The sequence below is a fragment of the Eulemur rufifrons genome, chromosome 8 (assembly GCF_041146395.1).
Source record: "Eulemur rufifrons isolate Redbay chromosome 8, OSU_ERuf_1, whole genome shotgun sequence".
NCBI lineage: Eukaryota > Metazoa > Chordata > Mammalia > Primates > Lemuridae > Eulemur > Eulemur rufifrons.
The window spans coordinates 77,008,042-77,025,300 of record NC_090990.1 but is presented as its reverse complement, the minus strand read 5'-3'; the positions used below and the strand labels follow the sequence as shown (position 1 = coordinate 77,025,300).

Below are 17,259 nucleotides of genomic sequence, written 5' to 3'. Positions count from 1 at the left end.
GTCCTCGTATTTTCATTAAGTTTCCCTGTTGACTCTCAAGTGTCACAGTTTGGATATTAAATTATACAGACACCTCTAAGCATACCCCTAAATACCTCAGCCTAGAACTTTTACTGGTATCTGTAATCTTTCTTCAGGTTGTCATACTCATAAATCATAAAATATGTGCCCCTTTAAGTGAGAAATGCACAAATAAAACCACTTCTTTGGACATTGTGTTCATTTACCTGTAACCATGTTCCAGCAGATTCATATTTTGAAGCTGAAGATCAGGAATTTTATTTTTAGGTTCTTAGGTCTTCATTAAAACAAACAAATAAAAAACTAGCACACAATTTATTTCTCTGGCTTTTTTTCCCCCACAAAAATCACAAAGTTTGTGAGCTTTGTATTTTCCATCTGTCTACTGAAGAAATTTAAATGTCTTCAATATTTTTTAAAAATCTCTTTTTAAAAAATACAAACCCTGTTGATTTGCTTCTCTAGCCCTCCATAGGCATGCATTGTGTTTATAGTGTATTAACTTGAATATTGGTAAAGTTCATTGGTAAAGTTTTTTTCTGTAGCACTTAATTCTTAAATAGATCATTCACTCTTAATCGGCTAAACTTTAACTTTTGGGTCCCAGAAATATTGACAACTCAGTCAAAACTGTTGACTTACTGATAACAGCCACCACATACTACTGGCTCACAAATTTGTGTTCTTATCACCAATATATTAACCCTCAACGCAACTACTGAATCGTGAGTCCTTTGAGTTAGGCAGACAGTGTTATTTGAGACACTATTTTCATGTTAACAAATTTTTGTCATTGTAGGCCAGTTGTTCCCTTTTCTTGGAATGTTGAATGTCTGCTTAGTTGTTGAGTGACCATGTACCTTTATCTATCTTCAGGGTCCAGAAAAAAAATCCCAAGGGTTAATTTTTCCTATAGACGTTTCCTCTCTAGGCATTATGACTTACTCTCCTTCTGTGATCCAAACTCTATCTGGCATTTTAGTAAATGTGATAAATCAAGTTTTTCCAGCTGTGTTGACTCATTAAAGAAGAAAGAATGCCTAAAATTAAGGATTTTAGTCATCTGACAGCTATGGTTTGGATGTTGAGTTTCCTTTTCTTGCCCCACTTTTATGGTGCGAGGTGTTGAGATGCATGCAGACCATTGCACCACCACCTGGGATACTGCAGAAGAATTGAAAATTACTGTGGTAACTCATGCTGCACCAAAGCCCAGGATGGAAAGAAATTATTTTAGTGGAAAAATCCTGCTGTTTCTGAAGCACAGTGGCCAAGCTTCCTCAAACTGCAGCCACAGCTCTCAACCAAAGAATGGGCTGCAGAGGATACTGGTGTGTACAAGAGTCCCAGTTGTTACCACAGTCTTTTTAGTCTTGTATTCCTGTCCTTGGAGAAGCAAGTCCATCAACAGTACTATCTTTGAAGAGTCTGGATGGCAGTCACCATTCTTTGGCCCTAGTGTTGTACCTGGCTCACCCATTTATCTCTAGTGTCACATAAAAGGCAGACAGAGGTGCTGTGTCTTTGTATGGTTCTTTTTTATTGTTATTTCTTGGTTCCAGTCTTTACTGAGATCTGAATGCAGTTGGAGCTCACTTTTTAAAGGACAGATACAAGGAAGGGGGCAGGGACAGTCTTACCTGCAGGGAACAGCTCTTTGACTAATCAGCCCAGGCCATCTTCAGTCAAGTTATGGCATCAACAAAGTGCAGCAGAGATCTGTCCCACACTGTATAGGAGTCTAGTGACTGGCCCATCACTTATCCTGCCTTTGTGAAAATACTTACAGAATTGATGATTATGTTCTGTTTGGCAAAATGTGATTTGAATCTCAGTACAAAATACCTTAAAATACTTTATTCTCTTCAGTCTGTCTTTAGCTGAACTTAAGAAATTAATTAGATAGAGAATGACCATAGACCAACACTGAAAAATAGACTTTCAAGCTCCATAAAATTCCTTCTTGATTGAAGGGGAAAAAGGAAAATTCATGTGCTTAGAATAATTTATCAGAGAATCTATAATTTAAGAGGCTAAATAAGAGAATAAGTAATGCAATTGGCAATGAAATATATGTTATACAAAATAAGACAAAATAAATGACTCCTATGCCATTTGGATTTGTCAATGAGTGACAATTAAAAGACATCTCTGAAAATATTTAATAAGCAGAAGTGCTTATACATCAGGCTTTTTCTGAGCTGAACCTTTGAAAAACAACATCTGTGAGACTATTTGTTTGTTGCTCTTTTTTTCCCAGTCCAATTTGTTATGGTCAGAACATAGAAAACTGAACTCAAAGCCAGATTTCTTAATAGGATGACATTTGGACAGCTATTTTACTTAGTGATCCTGTGCAGTTTAGTAGCAAAGCTGAAATAAGCCCTCTCCTTTTGGGGGAAACAAGATGGTATTCTGCTGAATGCTAGAATTTTATCACTTTGGAAAAAAAAAAAAAAAAAAAGCTGCTTGAGAGACCTAAGAATATAAAAGCATTTGAGATCTCAGAAGGAGTTTAAATCAATGCACTGCCACAGTTACAGAGCAGATGAAAGAGCCTGCTGTCTCAATTGCCAGGAAACTACTTAGAAACTCTCACTTTGATTTCTTCACGTAGTCCGTTACATTACTGCTAAATGTAATATATAGGGACATCATGACTTTGATGTTGTACAGCTCCAACAAATGGAAACTAATATGATAGAACAACTAAGATTTTTTGTGTTTTTACTTGAATATACAAATATATCTCTATCTAGTTCCCTATTTGCTGTGTATCTCCAGGGGCTGTCTTTTAACCTATATTTTTATAAAATTATAATTTTGGTGTTTTATTCATGAACTCTAGTAAGCAATGCCATGTTTACATAGCACCAAAAACTCATAGGGGAATACTGTTATTCTGAATTTTTACTTTAACTATATGTATTGTACACCAGTTTTTATAGTACAGCATAGTTTTCATACATCTGTTTGCCAGTCCTGGTCAGAAATAAATTCAGTGAGGAATTACTGATTCTGTATCTTTGGAAACTCTAATGTTTTTAATCAGTGGGTAGGGACAAATGGAATTGGAAACTGCATTTCCATCAGAAAATAGCGGAAGCCTCTTTTCCAGTTTTAGTAGTAAAACTTCAGGTGGGTCATCCAAATATTAAGATCCTAAAATTTTAAAATCTGTGCATTTCTGTCCTTATTAACTAATAATTTTGAAATAGTTTGCTGTTTCTTATGAAAATTATAAACATAGGCTTGTTTATGTATGTAAGACTTTCATCACATTTAAGACTGTGAAATTTATGGAAATAATCATAAGAAAAGACAAGAAGTACAAAAGATAAGAAGCTCTGCAAAGATCAGAAGTTGAATCTTACTGTTGGCCCTTCCACTTACTAATCTTTTGAATTTGGGTATGGCATTCAATGTTTGGTTTCAATTTCCTCACTTACTAAGCAGTTCATAGCACTTTTCTGTCTTCCTCCCAGGACTGATGTAGGGATGAAGAAAGATGAACCTTGAAAGGCAGTCCTGTAGCAGAAAGGGCTTCAGACCAGGCAGGGATGCCAGCAACGCCTCCAACTAGCTTTGCATCATGGACAGATCATTTAACTTTTCTGGACTCCTAACCTGTGAAATGAGGAGGGTGCTCTAAAAAATGTCTAAGTTCCCTCTGATCTTATTTGTCAGCATACTTTGAAAACTATAAATCACTCTGTAAATATTTCTGACTTTTTGACAGCATGCTTTAAGAACTACAGAGCTTGATGTAAAATATTGCAAATGTTTTTACATAGTCTAAACAGCTTAATCCTTTATCAAAATGGATTAATAAAGACAGATCATAAAATCATTTTTTCTGAGAAATCTTTAATAATTGAATGGATTATCCTTCTTATTCAGTATTTCATATATGGACCACACTCATGGGAAGTTTGTTGAACCCTTCTAGCTACATAGGACTCCATTATTAGTGTTACTTGGAATGTGATAACTATTACAGAAGAATTTCCATTTTTGTTTAAAGGTAGTTACTCTCCAGTATTCCTTTTATTAATAAATTTACATGAACTATGAAAATACTTTAGATTTAAATTGTAAACATATATTTTACTTGCATATAGCCTGGAGGCACGTATTTCTAAGACCTGTAGTACAGTTTGTCCACCTAGTATAGTTTGTTAATAAATGAAAAAGGTCATGGGTTCATCTGATTTCTATTTTAAAACTTTGCCACTTTTTAAAATATCATTTGAAAAATGTGCTGCTCTATTACACAAAAACACCTGCCAGTCCCAGAATGTTCTGCTTTTATAGAGCTCTTCTTTACCAAATTATTTACCTAGAATTAGTATTTTTAATCTAATTTCAGTTTTATTTGATAACTTCCTGGTAAATTATCTTTTACATTTCAGAGGAATTTGTCTTTTTATTTCCTACAGACAAAACTTTCCATTTTGACCTCTGCTAGGCACTTTTAATTCTAGATTACCTGATAATACTAATGAAGTTTTACCATTCTTTCTGAGTTTTACAATTTCCACAGCACTTCCACCTTCAAGATATAATTTAATATTCACAACAATAAGATATTATTGTCATCATCTACCTTTTTCAGATTGGGAGGGGTGTGAGAGGACTCAAGATGCTAAATGACTACCCCTAGTTCACAGAGCTGCTGAATGACAGAACTGGGTCTCAGACATGAGTTTTCCAGCAAGAAGACTAAAGCTTTTTTTTTTTTTTTTTGAATCATTGCCTAATGCAAATAAAAATAATGTCTATGACCTTCTTTTGAAGTCTTAGCCCAAAAAAGTATTAGATTTAAAAATTATATCCTGCTTAATTCATGCCCTGATGATTTATTCATATTATGAAATTTATTTTTGGTACCACTAAAATACGAGCTACTATTTTTAAGCACTAAAGTATGTTGCCTTTTAGTTTCCTATGTGCTAAGTATTTAATCTCTACTTTTAAGTAAAGAAAGTTGCTCATGATTACACAGCTAAGATGTGGTTTAAACCCAATTCTACCCAGCTTCTGTGTGCATGCTCAACCTCTTAACTTGATATGGCATAAAACACACTAGATTTTGACTTTAAGAAATAGTACTTCAAGTCTCAGCTTTTTTTTTTTTTTTTTTTTCATTTTTAAAGTAAGAATATTGCCCTTTCTCCTGCTTAAGTCAGGCTTATTCTGAGTATTGAAAAAAATAATGTATGTAAAGGAGAGTTTTAAGATGTAAATCTCTACAAATAGGTAATTTACTATTAATCTGGTTAATCTCATTTCATGAGAAAGGAATAGCCCCCCACAACTCTCTCTCTCACCTCCCATGTATTTGTACAGTCACTTTGCATAGACAAGCTTCACTTAAATGTGCCTACATCTACAGTAAAAATCCAGGGCACTGTGTCAGACCCCCGGAGGAGACTATTTGGTGCAGTGGGAGCTTTAGGGCACACCACCTACTCAGCTCCTGCACAGGGCGGGTCCTGCTGAGAATCTAGGGGCCTCTATTTAAAATAGTTCACTATAGGGATATTTACTCTTATAGAAATAATTAATGGTGGCAATGATCCTTATAATGGCACCTGATGCCCTGCTGTGAAGAAAGATAAACCAGCCTTCACCATAAAGATCTTACAAATTATACTAAGCAAACATGTTAACAGCTATTAAGAGTCCTAATCAGAGCTGTTAAACAAACAATTAAGAGATGTCATATAAAATACACCCATTTAGGCATAGCAGCTACATGTTTGGAGTTTTAAAACGAGCCATTTGCCTTTGAGATGGAGATAAAGCCCTCAATGGAGTGTAAAGGGTAGGCAACAACAAGGCGTCTTTCTGAGCAATTCCATTTTCTGAGATCAAATCTGTGGACGAAGCTCTGTTCCCAGTGGTGTACTTACTTCCTAAGATTTATTTTTAATCTTATTACTATTTAATCAGAAAATTATTCTTGTTTCTCCAAATGTGATTTGTTATTATAAGTAGTTCTTCATTTAGAGGGCCATGAAAATGTTAATATAATGTAATAGAAAAAATTAAGAAGAAATTATTTGTTTAGAAGAAATTTACTTTGCAGTCACCAATTCAGGTTAAGATGAGATTCACCCCTTTGAGTGCTTAAAACTTTGCTATTCTAAGTGTGGTCCAGCAGCATCAGCATCACCTGGAAGCTTGTCACCAGTGAAGAGTTCCACTCCAGGCTCCCACTTTAAACCTACAGAATCAGAATCTGCATTTAAAAAAGATCCCCCAGATGGTTTGTATATATGTTAAAAATTTTCAAAAAAAATATCAGTGTACAAAGTTCCCACTATCAGAAATTCTATCAGGAAAATTAACAGATGGAATCTTATCAGAAAGTAGAAATTAAACTACTCACTTTGGAAAGGTACATGAATAATGTGACATTTGCCATATGATTAAGTATATCTGAAGTGGCCCCCTTCAGCATCCGTGTCTTCTGGTGGATTCCAGGGTTCCCAGCATTGCACACCATCCAGGCCATGCTCACTTGCTGTCTTGTAGTCCCTTTCCTCTCTTCCCTCTTAAGGTTTTGTTTCCCCTTCACACACTCAGTATAGCTCTGAATTATGTGGAATACTAAGGCTGTAGGTTAAAGAGCCTAGGAGCGATGGAAAGAGGGAGCCTTCTTAGCTTTGGGCGCCACTATGTTCTTCCATAGTTAAAAGATACCAAGGCTACATTGTCATCACTCTACCCCTTGCCTGAGTCTATCATATACAAACTGTGCTATGTTTGTGGATTAAGAGAATGAGTAGCTTTTGTGTCCTCTCATTGGAGAAGTCAGGGATGACTACTGTTCGTACCTTGCAAAGTATTTCTAGATTCCTTTTAGCAGCAGGTTTTTACAATAGTCATGAACATCTCATAATGTACATGACAATTATGTGATTTTCAAAATCTGATTTCTAATGTTCATGTGGTGAACTATTTTAAGACTATAATAAAAGTATACCCATAAGCATACACTACAAAAAAATAGGATCTCAGACTGAACAAAGAGGATTAAGTAAAGCATCAGTTGACTTTTATAGTTTAAAAAAAACAAAAACCTGTGGAGGGAATTATAATGATGTTCTTTATAATTGTTATGAAAAAAATCAACTCTAAGAAAGTTATAACAGGCCTAATGAATGTTCAAATTGTTCCTCTTGAGAAACAAGTTTTTTTATGTAATGTAAATGGACTTCTCAGAAAATGATTTTGTTCCTATTTAGTAGTTATTCCATGCACCTTCCTACATTGTGGTAACATACGGTACCTCAAAGTAGGACATGAAGGGCTTTTGTTTCTGCTTTTTGGTTTTGGTTTGTTATTATTCTTACTCATACTGTACAAGTAAGAAGGTAAGTTATAGTAAAAACACTGACAATTTTTATGCAGTGGTATGGATTTTTCAAAACAATAGCTATATTTGGGTTGAAGATAAATTGATCAATTTTTTAAAAAGTATGTGTTTGGTTCATGGAATGGTTGGAGAAAAAGATAATTGTAGTGACATTAAAACAGTTTTTCTTCTATTGATGCCTATATCTAGGTCACATCAGATTGTGTGGTCATGAATTCTAGTGCCACCACTTTCTAACCATGTGGCCTGGAGCAAGTCATTTAACTTCCCTAAGACTCACTTTCCTCATTTGTAAAATAGGGCTAAAAATTAAACCTACTTCTTCAGGTTATTTTCAGGACTAAATGTTATAATGTATTAAAAAGTACTTAACAGAGTGCCTGGCCCATAAGAAGAGCTCACATCATTTTCAGATATTGCATCATTTTATTCTCATCACATCATCATTCAGCCAATTTTGACAGAAATTTAATACACAGAAGTCATTCTGTCCTGTTTCGAAATGTAAAATGACTACATCCCTCTAAAACATAATTATTTTCATTCTTTTAAAAATAAAATACAAAACCCTGTAACCTATACCCCTAGCTCTCGTCTCTCATACAAAACCCAAACTTCTTTTAAGAGCCATCTTTTCTCCATATCTTCAGTTTTTCATTCCTCATCCATTCCTCAACTCACCACAAAAACAAAAAACAAACAAACAGACAAAAACCTAAAACTGGCTTCTGTTGCTGAGCTTCTCCCCTATAAATGCAAGAGTAAGCTGGTATCTTTTGATTGCTAAGTCCAATGGTCACTTTTCAGCTCTGATGTCACTGATCTTTCTGCAGCGCTTGACTTAACTCTCTTGGACCTCTTCTGCTTAGTGTCCTTCATGGTCTTCTTCCTTAGCCTTCCTTTAAAGTGCTGACATTCCCAGAATTTCACACGTGTCATTCTTTTATATACACATCATGGAATCACTACGACTTCTTGCTGAGAACTCCTAGAGGTAAATTTTTTCTACCTGGTCTCTCTCTCTATCCCATTCCTCATTCTGAAAACTCTTTGTTTTCAATAAATTCTCTCAACCAACCTAGCAACGACTAGGTGTCAGATAGTAAGCTAGGCACAAGGATTACAATAAAATGTATTTAATCAAAGACCCAGAAGGCTTCAGGAGTCCTCAAAATAGAATCTTATTTATTATTTTATTTTAATTTCCTTCATTTTCATTCAGATATGACATGACTTTTCTTTATTGGCTGCCACAGAGGCAAATGGCGGTCGAGTTCAGTGAATGAGGGCACTCTAGCCTCAGGTATGAGAACTACCTGCCGGCAGCACACCCAGTAGAGGGAAAAGGAGACAGTTAAATGTCTTGTCTTACAGTGTGCCAAATTTGACTCTGAAAATTCAACCTGTTTGTTTTCATTTTTAACAGCTATACTGAAGTATATCTGACATACAAGCAACTGTACATATTTACAGTGTACAACTTAGTAAGTTTTGAAATGTGTATTTACCTGTGAAACCAGCAAGTATATGAAAACATTCATTGTTCTGGAAAGTTTCCATGTCCCTTTGTGGTCCCCCCCGCCCCACTACCCACATCCCCAGGCAGCAATTGATCTGTCCATGACTTGAACAGTGCCTGACATGTAAAATAAATGTTTGTTGAATCAAAGAAAAGTGAATGCATTTGGAGAGGTAGCTCTTGGTTGACATTTGGTTGGTTGCTTCATCTTTCCTAGGTATGCAGTGCTATTCAGAATCAGGATTTCACTCTGATTGAAGACTACTGCACTGGCCTCAAAGCCCTGCTTTATCTGAAAAGCATTGAAGAACTCCAAGATTGGGATGGGCAGAGTCCAGCTACAGTGAGTCACCAGAAAGGGAAACCAGTTCCACGTATTCCTGAACTCATGGGAAAGGTACGTGCCCACCTCTCCTTTGTTATCCTTGAGAATTCCGCCTCGGTCAGTTTCTGTTTCAGATCTTGTTTGCCTCCCCACATTCTCACTAACAGAGGAAGCACAGTGCCTGTTGGATGTGATTTCTGCAGTAGAATCATTCTGAAGAAGGCTTGATTACAGCTATATGATGGGCCTGTGAGTTACCTTTTCATAAAATCAATATAACACAAGGTCACATGAAAGAAAAAGATTGAAGTTTGTAGTGTAAAGTGCCTCCAAATTCTTGCTTACTGTGGTGATGACTGGCATTCTTTCCAGTGGGAGGCTGGAGATTTCTTTATTCTTTAACAAGCTCTGGAAATTATAACATTACCTTTCTATTTTCAAGACAATCAAATCACTAGAGTCCTGAATAATATGATGAAGTTTTTAAAATTAAAATCTAATCAGTATCTTTTGTAACTGCTTCTGCTGTGTGGTTAAACCTGGGCTCAAAAGGTTATGTCCCAACTTTCTCACTAACTGCTATTTTTCGAGAAATATACACTACATTTACATTTTGTATAATACAGTGATTTTAGCAACTCTTTTCTAAAACAACATTCAGCATTTTGCCTTTGTATTTCCTTTGTATTATTCTAAATAGACAACCATTGTCAGAAGACATTTCTTGAGCCCTAAATGAGGGGTGGAAAAAATTATAATTCTTCGTCTTTTCAGCTTGTCACTACATCAATAATTAACTTTAAAAAAAAAGAGAGAGGCAGTATAAAAAGATTCTTTAGGGAAGCATTTAATAATTCAAATGAATCTTAACTTGAAATAGGTCACATGAAAAAGAATGGAAAACAAAAACCCTGGGTATCATGCCTTGGACGACTGGGTTAGGGACTCAGAAATAATAAGAGAAACATCATATAACTGATATATATTTGGCAAGTTTTAGTAGAAAATATCACTGTCCCTCTCCTAACAGCCCAAAATGAAGCCTTCTTGAAGAATAATGCATATGATTGCAAGTCCAGTAATGAAAATGAAAAGGAGGAAAGAAATAAAATCTTACATGTGAGTTCCAAGAAAATATCATGATGAATGACTCCATGAGTGGCAATCAAACAGAAAGGCTATGACATTAATATTTATAATATTGTAATTAGCAATATAGTGCCTAAGCAGCATTATTAGTGTAACTAATCATATTATCATAAACTGAGTCTGCAGTATTTAGACAGTGACTGTTCTTGCCTTTATCAATGACCATCAATATCCTAAGGTTGTTTATAAATTTAAAAAAATTTACAAATGACTTTACACTCATTCAGTGTAACTACCTCAAGGAAATTGTTTCTGACATGATAGTTTATGACCATCTACAAAACCATTGTCTCAAATTTGGGTGGTTGCCATGTAAGCTGAAATGTAAGTAACCACATTGCTTGCACCATAATGTTTTGTCTTTAAAGGACTTTCACACTCATTTCAAAACTTACATATTCACATAGAAGATGAATAATGATGGGGACACTTGTGACAATGACATAAGTGAACATTGATTTGCTAATAGTTTGAATCTAGATTCAGATTTTATTTTGTTAAGCCCAGCCTTCATCAAAATCATAAGTGTAATTTCAGCATTATCATTTGTTTTTAAAAAAGAAAAAAAGATTTTGCCTATGAGATTATATTAGTGATTTATTTCTCAACACTAAGTTGAGGAACAAGCAGATGGTCTGGTAATAGACTTGTGCTTCTGGATTCTCCAGTGAAGGCTGACATGACTAAAACAATAGGTGAATATCCCCTTAGATTAATATCTTTAATAGTGAATCAAAGTGCCCTGGATCCAGGGTACAGGTGGCTTCCTAATTGTTCCTTCTTAGTGTTGCTGATGTGTGTGTGTGTGTGTGTGTGTGTGTGTGTATGTCTTTGAAAACAACTCATATTGTGCTTTTGTTAGCTAAAGAATAGTCTGCTGTTCCTTACAGTGTTTTCATACAATAGGGAAAATGAGAGACGTAGACCTTTTTTAGAAAGACACTCCAAAAGTAGCTGGTTTCTTTAGGCAGAAAAAATTTGTTTGGAAAGTACAATTAGTGCTTTACTTTATCTTTCACTAGTAGGTCAGGCTAGAATAAATTAAAGTAGATGTTTAGAAGAAACTAATTACAGTGCAGTGTTGGATGATGGAGAGAAAATGAAACTTTGGCTATGGAAACAAGGATTTGGCCAAGTAAGTCATGTTATCTCTCAAGTAACTAAAAAATAGTTAATATATTCTCCTAATGCTCACCTCATTTATTAATTGATTAAACTCCCTAAGCAATATTTCTTTAGGTGACTTCTTTCAAAGGGCAGGTAGTTGGGTGTTTGTAGTCTTATGGTGCAAGTCATTTAAATCTGTGCCTGCAAGAGAAGAGCAAATCCCTGGGAAGGCCAATCATCAGCTTTGTCACACCACAGAGCTATTGATCTCAAACTGTTGGTGCTTAAAAACCACACAGGATGCCTGTGAGAAATGTGGGCTCCCAGGTCCCATCCTATCAATCCTGATTCGGTGGGTCAGAGGTGCTCCAGGAATCCACCTTTTAACATCACAGTTCTTAGGGACAGATCCAAAGATCTTCATTGCCAAAAGGAATGAAAAAGAGATAACAAACGAAAAGTTAGAGATTAGAAAGTTTAGCAATGAGCAGAACACAGGCTTCTCTTGCTGGAGAAAGCTAGCAATAAATGATTGTGAGCTAGAAGAGAAATGAATGAGAAAGAGAGGCAAGAGGAGAAGCCGGAGGAGAAGCATCGCACTGGGTCCTGAATGGCCAGGGTTGAGGAAGCTGAGTATAGGATAGCAGTATAAGTGGTATAGGACTAGCAGAGTTGAGAGTAAGACTGCTGCTAGGTTTATATGATGTTTCATTACTTACTAGCTAGGCAACTTGGGCAAGTTACTTAATCTCTGTAAACCTGTTTCTAAAGCTGTACAATGAAAATAATCACAGTTCCACAGTCCCTCATTAACAATTCTGAAACCCAAAAAGTGCTGAAACCAAATCATTTCACATAACTCATTTGGCAGGAAACCTGGCCTGAACTGATGTGAGATTATTTATGATCTTTATTTATTCCTGTAAGAGAATACTTAAATGTTTACTACAGAGAAACGAATATGTTTGATGCCAGGTTGCTACCCCATACCTTGCTGGGGCCAGAGGTGGGAGTGTTTGGTAAAATAAGATATATGTGCCATTTGACTTTTCTAAGATCCAAAAAATAATTCTGAATGATACATCTGGTTCCAGGAATTTTTAATAAGGTATTGTGAAGAATACCTAAATGAAAATATAACTGCAGATATAACTTTATCCAGAAATTCCTCTACAGAGTTGGAGACAAAGTATATACTTTAGTGATATTAGAAAAGAAAATATTAGTATTTGCATTTTTTTCAGTTTGGAAAATAAGGATTATGTTGAGATTACTTGTTTGAGAAATGTGAAAGAAATTGGACACTCCAATATTTGAACAGCAAATTTTCCAATTGGAAAAGCATGGAAGGAAATGTCTTTACTGTTCTGTGCTAGGGATGAGAGCGGAACGCCTAAGCAAGAATCTTGAAAACATGCCTGGGTTATAAGCTTCTCGAGGGCCTATATCACACACTGTGCATCAGTGCCTGACACAATGTCTACCATGTAGGAGCAATGGCATGGTAGCTGAATTGCTGAGTGAATATATTGATCAATCACTATTTTATTTTAAGATCTATCTTATTAATAAATATTAATTCCTTTATGAAACATCTGTGACCCTATTTCTTTCCCTCCAGGAAAGTCAAATCTGAATCACTCCTTTCTGTTTTCCTGTAACCTATTGTTCATATAATCAATATTGCAAGTATATTATTACATTATCTTTTACTTACATGTCTTCTTGTCCATTGCTGCAGCTCATTATGAACACTTTGAAAGAAAGATGATGTCTTGTTTATACTTGAGTTTTCAAGCACTTAGCACAATGCTACATGTTTATAGAATTAAATTGCACAAACTTTCTGTGGTGTCCTTATTTGGGAGGAAGTAAGAAAGCCAATTTATAATTAAAATTCCATCTAGGCCCTTCCAGGAATAGAAGTCATTTTAGAAGAAAAGAGTAAATGTGCCAAATTACTGTACTTTCAGTAGGTATTAAAACATGATGAAATACATACCAGTGATATTAATAAGTGAACATAATCTGTGCTCATTATTGGTCATTAAATATGAAATGTCCAGTTTTGAATCAAAAGTTTAGTTTATTATATCTCAAATAAGCAGCAGTACAATTAATCAAAGTGTGTGCCTAAACCATCAACACAGTTTTGCCATCCTAATGGTAGCTTGCTCATGCCAGCAACAAAGAAGCCTGGAGAGCAAATGGCGATGAAATCGTGAAAGGCACTATCCACAGCTTGTTGAGAGTTGAATATTTTTCCTAGAAAGAAGTGGTCCAAAGCCTGGAAGAAGGGGTAGCTGGCTGGTACAAGGTCTGGTGAATATGGTGGATGACTGAGGGTGCCCAAGTTCAGCGGCTGTGGTTTCAGCAGCGTTGTTTGTGTGACATGCGGTCCAGCATTGGCTTGCAAGAGGATTGGCGTGTCTCTGTTGCTCAATCTGGGATGTTTAATCGCAGGCATCCTCATCATTTCATCCAATTGGTTGCAGTAGACATCCACTCTAACCAACTGACCAGATTTCATGAAGCTATAGTGGATAATACCAGTGCTGGACCACTAAACAGACACCGTTAGCTTTTTTTGATGAATATTTGGTTTTGGACTGTGTTTTGCACGTCATCTTTATCCAACCATTGTGATGAATTCCTGCAATTGTCAGAAACAATCCATTTTCATCACATATAACAATACAGTGTAGAAATGGTTGGCCTTTATATCATGACAGTAAAGAAAGGCAAGCTTCGAGATGATTTCTCTTCTGACACTCGTTTAATTCATATGGAACCCATCTATCCAGCTTCTTTACCTTGTCCATTTGTTCCCAATGGTCCAATATTGTTGGAATAGTAACATCAAACCTTATTGCTAATTCACCCATAGTTTGAGATGGATTCGCTTCCACTACAGTTTTCAGCTCATCATTATCCACCTTGGTCTCGGGTCACCTGCGTGGCTCATTTTCATAATTAAAATCACCAGAACTTCTCAAACCATCAAAGTACTGTGCATTCATTAGCCACATCCTTCCCAAATACATTGTTGATATTTTGAGCTGTCTGTGCTGCATTAGTTCCACGATGGAACTCATATTTGAAAATAACCCAAATTTTTAATTTATCCATGGTTTCTCAAAAGTTGTTCTAAAAAACCTTTGAAAGATAATCATAAGCCAAGCCATGCATTTGAAAGACTGAGGATGTACCTTCATAATAAAAACAAAACAAGAAGTGTCAGAGTGAAATGTCAGAGATATCAACTGTCTAACTTAGTACTTAAGGAAATCGGACACTTCATACTTAATAACCTAATAAAAACTTTCATTAGGATAAAATCTGAAATGCTGTCATTGTCATGGTGTTTGTATAACAACTCTGAAAACAAGGCTTTATTTTGATGATAGAAACCAAAATTGTGTCCATGTGACCAGATACATCATTCTCTGTTATTTTAAAGCCAAAAATAACACAATTCACTAATAGAAGGAAAACTTCCTAAGTCTGATAAAGGACATCCACAAAATTCTATAGCTATCATTATACTTAATGTTAAAGGATAAATTATTTTCTCTTAAGATTGAGAGATAGACAAGAATGTCCACTATTGTACTAGAGTTCCTAACCAGTACAGTAAGAATATAAAAAGAAATAAACGATATCTAGATTGTAAAGGAAGGACTTAAACTATCTTTATTTGCAGATGGTAAGATTGTGTACATGGAAAATCCTAAAGAACCTATAAATACACTATTGAAATAAGTGAATTTAGCAAAGTTTCATGATATAAAAACAACATGCAAAAATCATGATTTCTATATAAACAATAACAGGGCAACAATAAACAATGGAAAATTAAATTTTGAAATGCTATTTACAATAGCATCTAAACACTACAAAATATTTAGGAATAAATTAAAATATATGCAATATCTGCACAATGAAAACTGCAAAGAATTGCTGAGGAAAAATAAAAAAATTAAATCAATGGCAAGATATGTTAAAGTATCATTTCTCCCCAAATTGATCTGTATATACATAATGATCCCAATCAAAATCCCAACATGTGTTTTTGTAAAGTTAACAAACTGATTCTAAGATTTACACTGGAATTCAAAGGAACTAGAATAGCCAAAACAATCTTGAAAAAGAAGAACAAAGTTAGAGCATTTGTACTATCTACCTTCAAGATTTTCTATAAATCTACAGTAATCAAGCAAGTGTGTTTTGGTGTCAGGATAGACAAATAGATCAATGGAACAGACAGAAGGTCCAGAAATAGACCCACACATATACACTCAATTGATTTTTGACAAAGGTACAAACATAATCCAATGGAGAAAGGAAAGTCCTTTTAACAAATGGTACTGGAATTAATGGACACCCATATTTTAAAAAATGAAATTCATGCCTACCTCATGCAGGACATAAAAATAATTTTAAATATATCATATGTATAAAAGTAAAAGGTAAGGCTATAATTTTTTAGGGCAGTTTTAGGTTCACAGCAAAATTGAGCAGAAGGCATACACCCCTTGCCACCAGACTATAAATTTTTAAAAGAAAACATAAATAAATGTCTTCATGACCTAGAGGCAAGAAAACATTTCTGGGACAGGATTTAAAAAGCATTAACCGTATAAGAAAAAAAATGATAAATTTTTCTTCATCACAATTAACTTCTCCTTATCAAAGATACAGTTCAAAAAATGAAAACTCGAGTCACAGAATGGGAGAAAATATCCATTTACTTATATCACATGAAGAAATTGTGACCCAAGTAAATGCATATAATACTTTCAAAATATAAACTGGAATACGTAGAAATAATTCACTTTTATCAATGAGTATATAGAATCTAACAATGAAAAATCTATAATGAGGACCTGCCAGTAGCCTCTTGAAGCTTACGCCCATCTATCTACGATAACTTTTTATTTTTTATTTTTATTTATTTATTTATTTATTTTTGCTTTTTTTCTCTAATAACCATTTTTGGAGCTAACTCAGGAAAGAGGAAAAGGGAGGGAGATGGAAGCCATTTTTCTTCAAGTTCATTTTATGGCCCTGTTTTCCATGTCCCTATTATCTTCCCTCATTGCAGCTTTATCCCTACAGTTATTCTCCCTGGGACTGCCAGATGGTTACATTATACTGTTAGAAAAGTTCCAGATGACATTTACATTTCTATCAGTTACTTAGGTAATGACTGAAATAGAAAACATTATTACTGAGGTCACTTTCTCTTACTGTAGCCCAATTTCATGAGGCTAAATATTTTTTGTTGTTTTAGTTCATTTCGTAGGACATGGGGGGGGGGGCGGGGGGAAAGCACCAGTCCCTGAAAGTTCAAACTTCCCAAAATTACCAGATCAGAGTGTACTGCATAGATGTTATGGGGACTTAATATACATCTGGAAAGACCATCAGATGGTTTGAGGACATCTTAAGTAGAATGCTGGAATGTGAAGTACCCTGTTAGAATAAGAGAAACACCTGTTTTATAAATGGTGATTATTCCTGCTTAGAAGGAAAAAATTGTGGATACGATTTGGTAGTCCCATCTTGTAGTTCTGAGCTTCTGATCATCTCACCGCATGTAATGATCCCACAAAGTCTACATGCTGTAGTGAAAAGAACACAACAGAATAGAAGAGAAAGTGTTTGAAACACAGCAGGTCTGGCTTTAAATGCAGATGGTCTGGCTTTAAATTCAGACATGGTGTCTTCCTACTGAGTGAACTTGGGCCAGCT

The 17,259-nt window shown here is 35.2% G+C and overlaps 1 protein-coding gene across 1 annotated transcript in view; it reads left to right on the top strand.

Moving 5' to 3' along the window:
• The window catches only part of DPYD (dihydropyrimidine dehydrogenase), a 799,420-nt gene that overhangs the window by 681,346 nt on the left and 100,815 nt on the right, over positions 1–17,259 (top strand). The window contains exon 20 of the mRNA XM_069478264.1: positions 9,142–9,321. Within this exon, the coding sequence (XP_069334365.1) occupies positions 9,142–9,321 (180 nt within the window). The remainder of the gene's footprint in view (positions 1–9,141; positions 9,322–17,259) is intronic.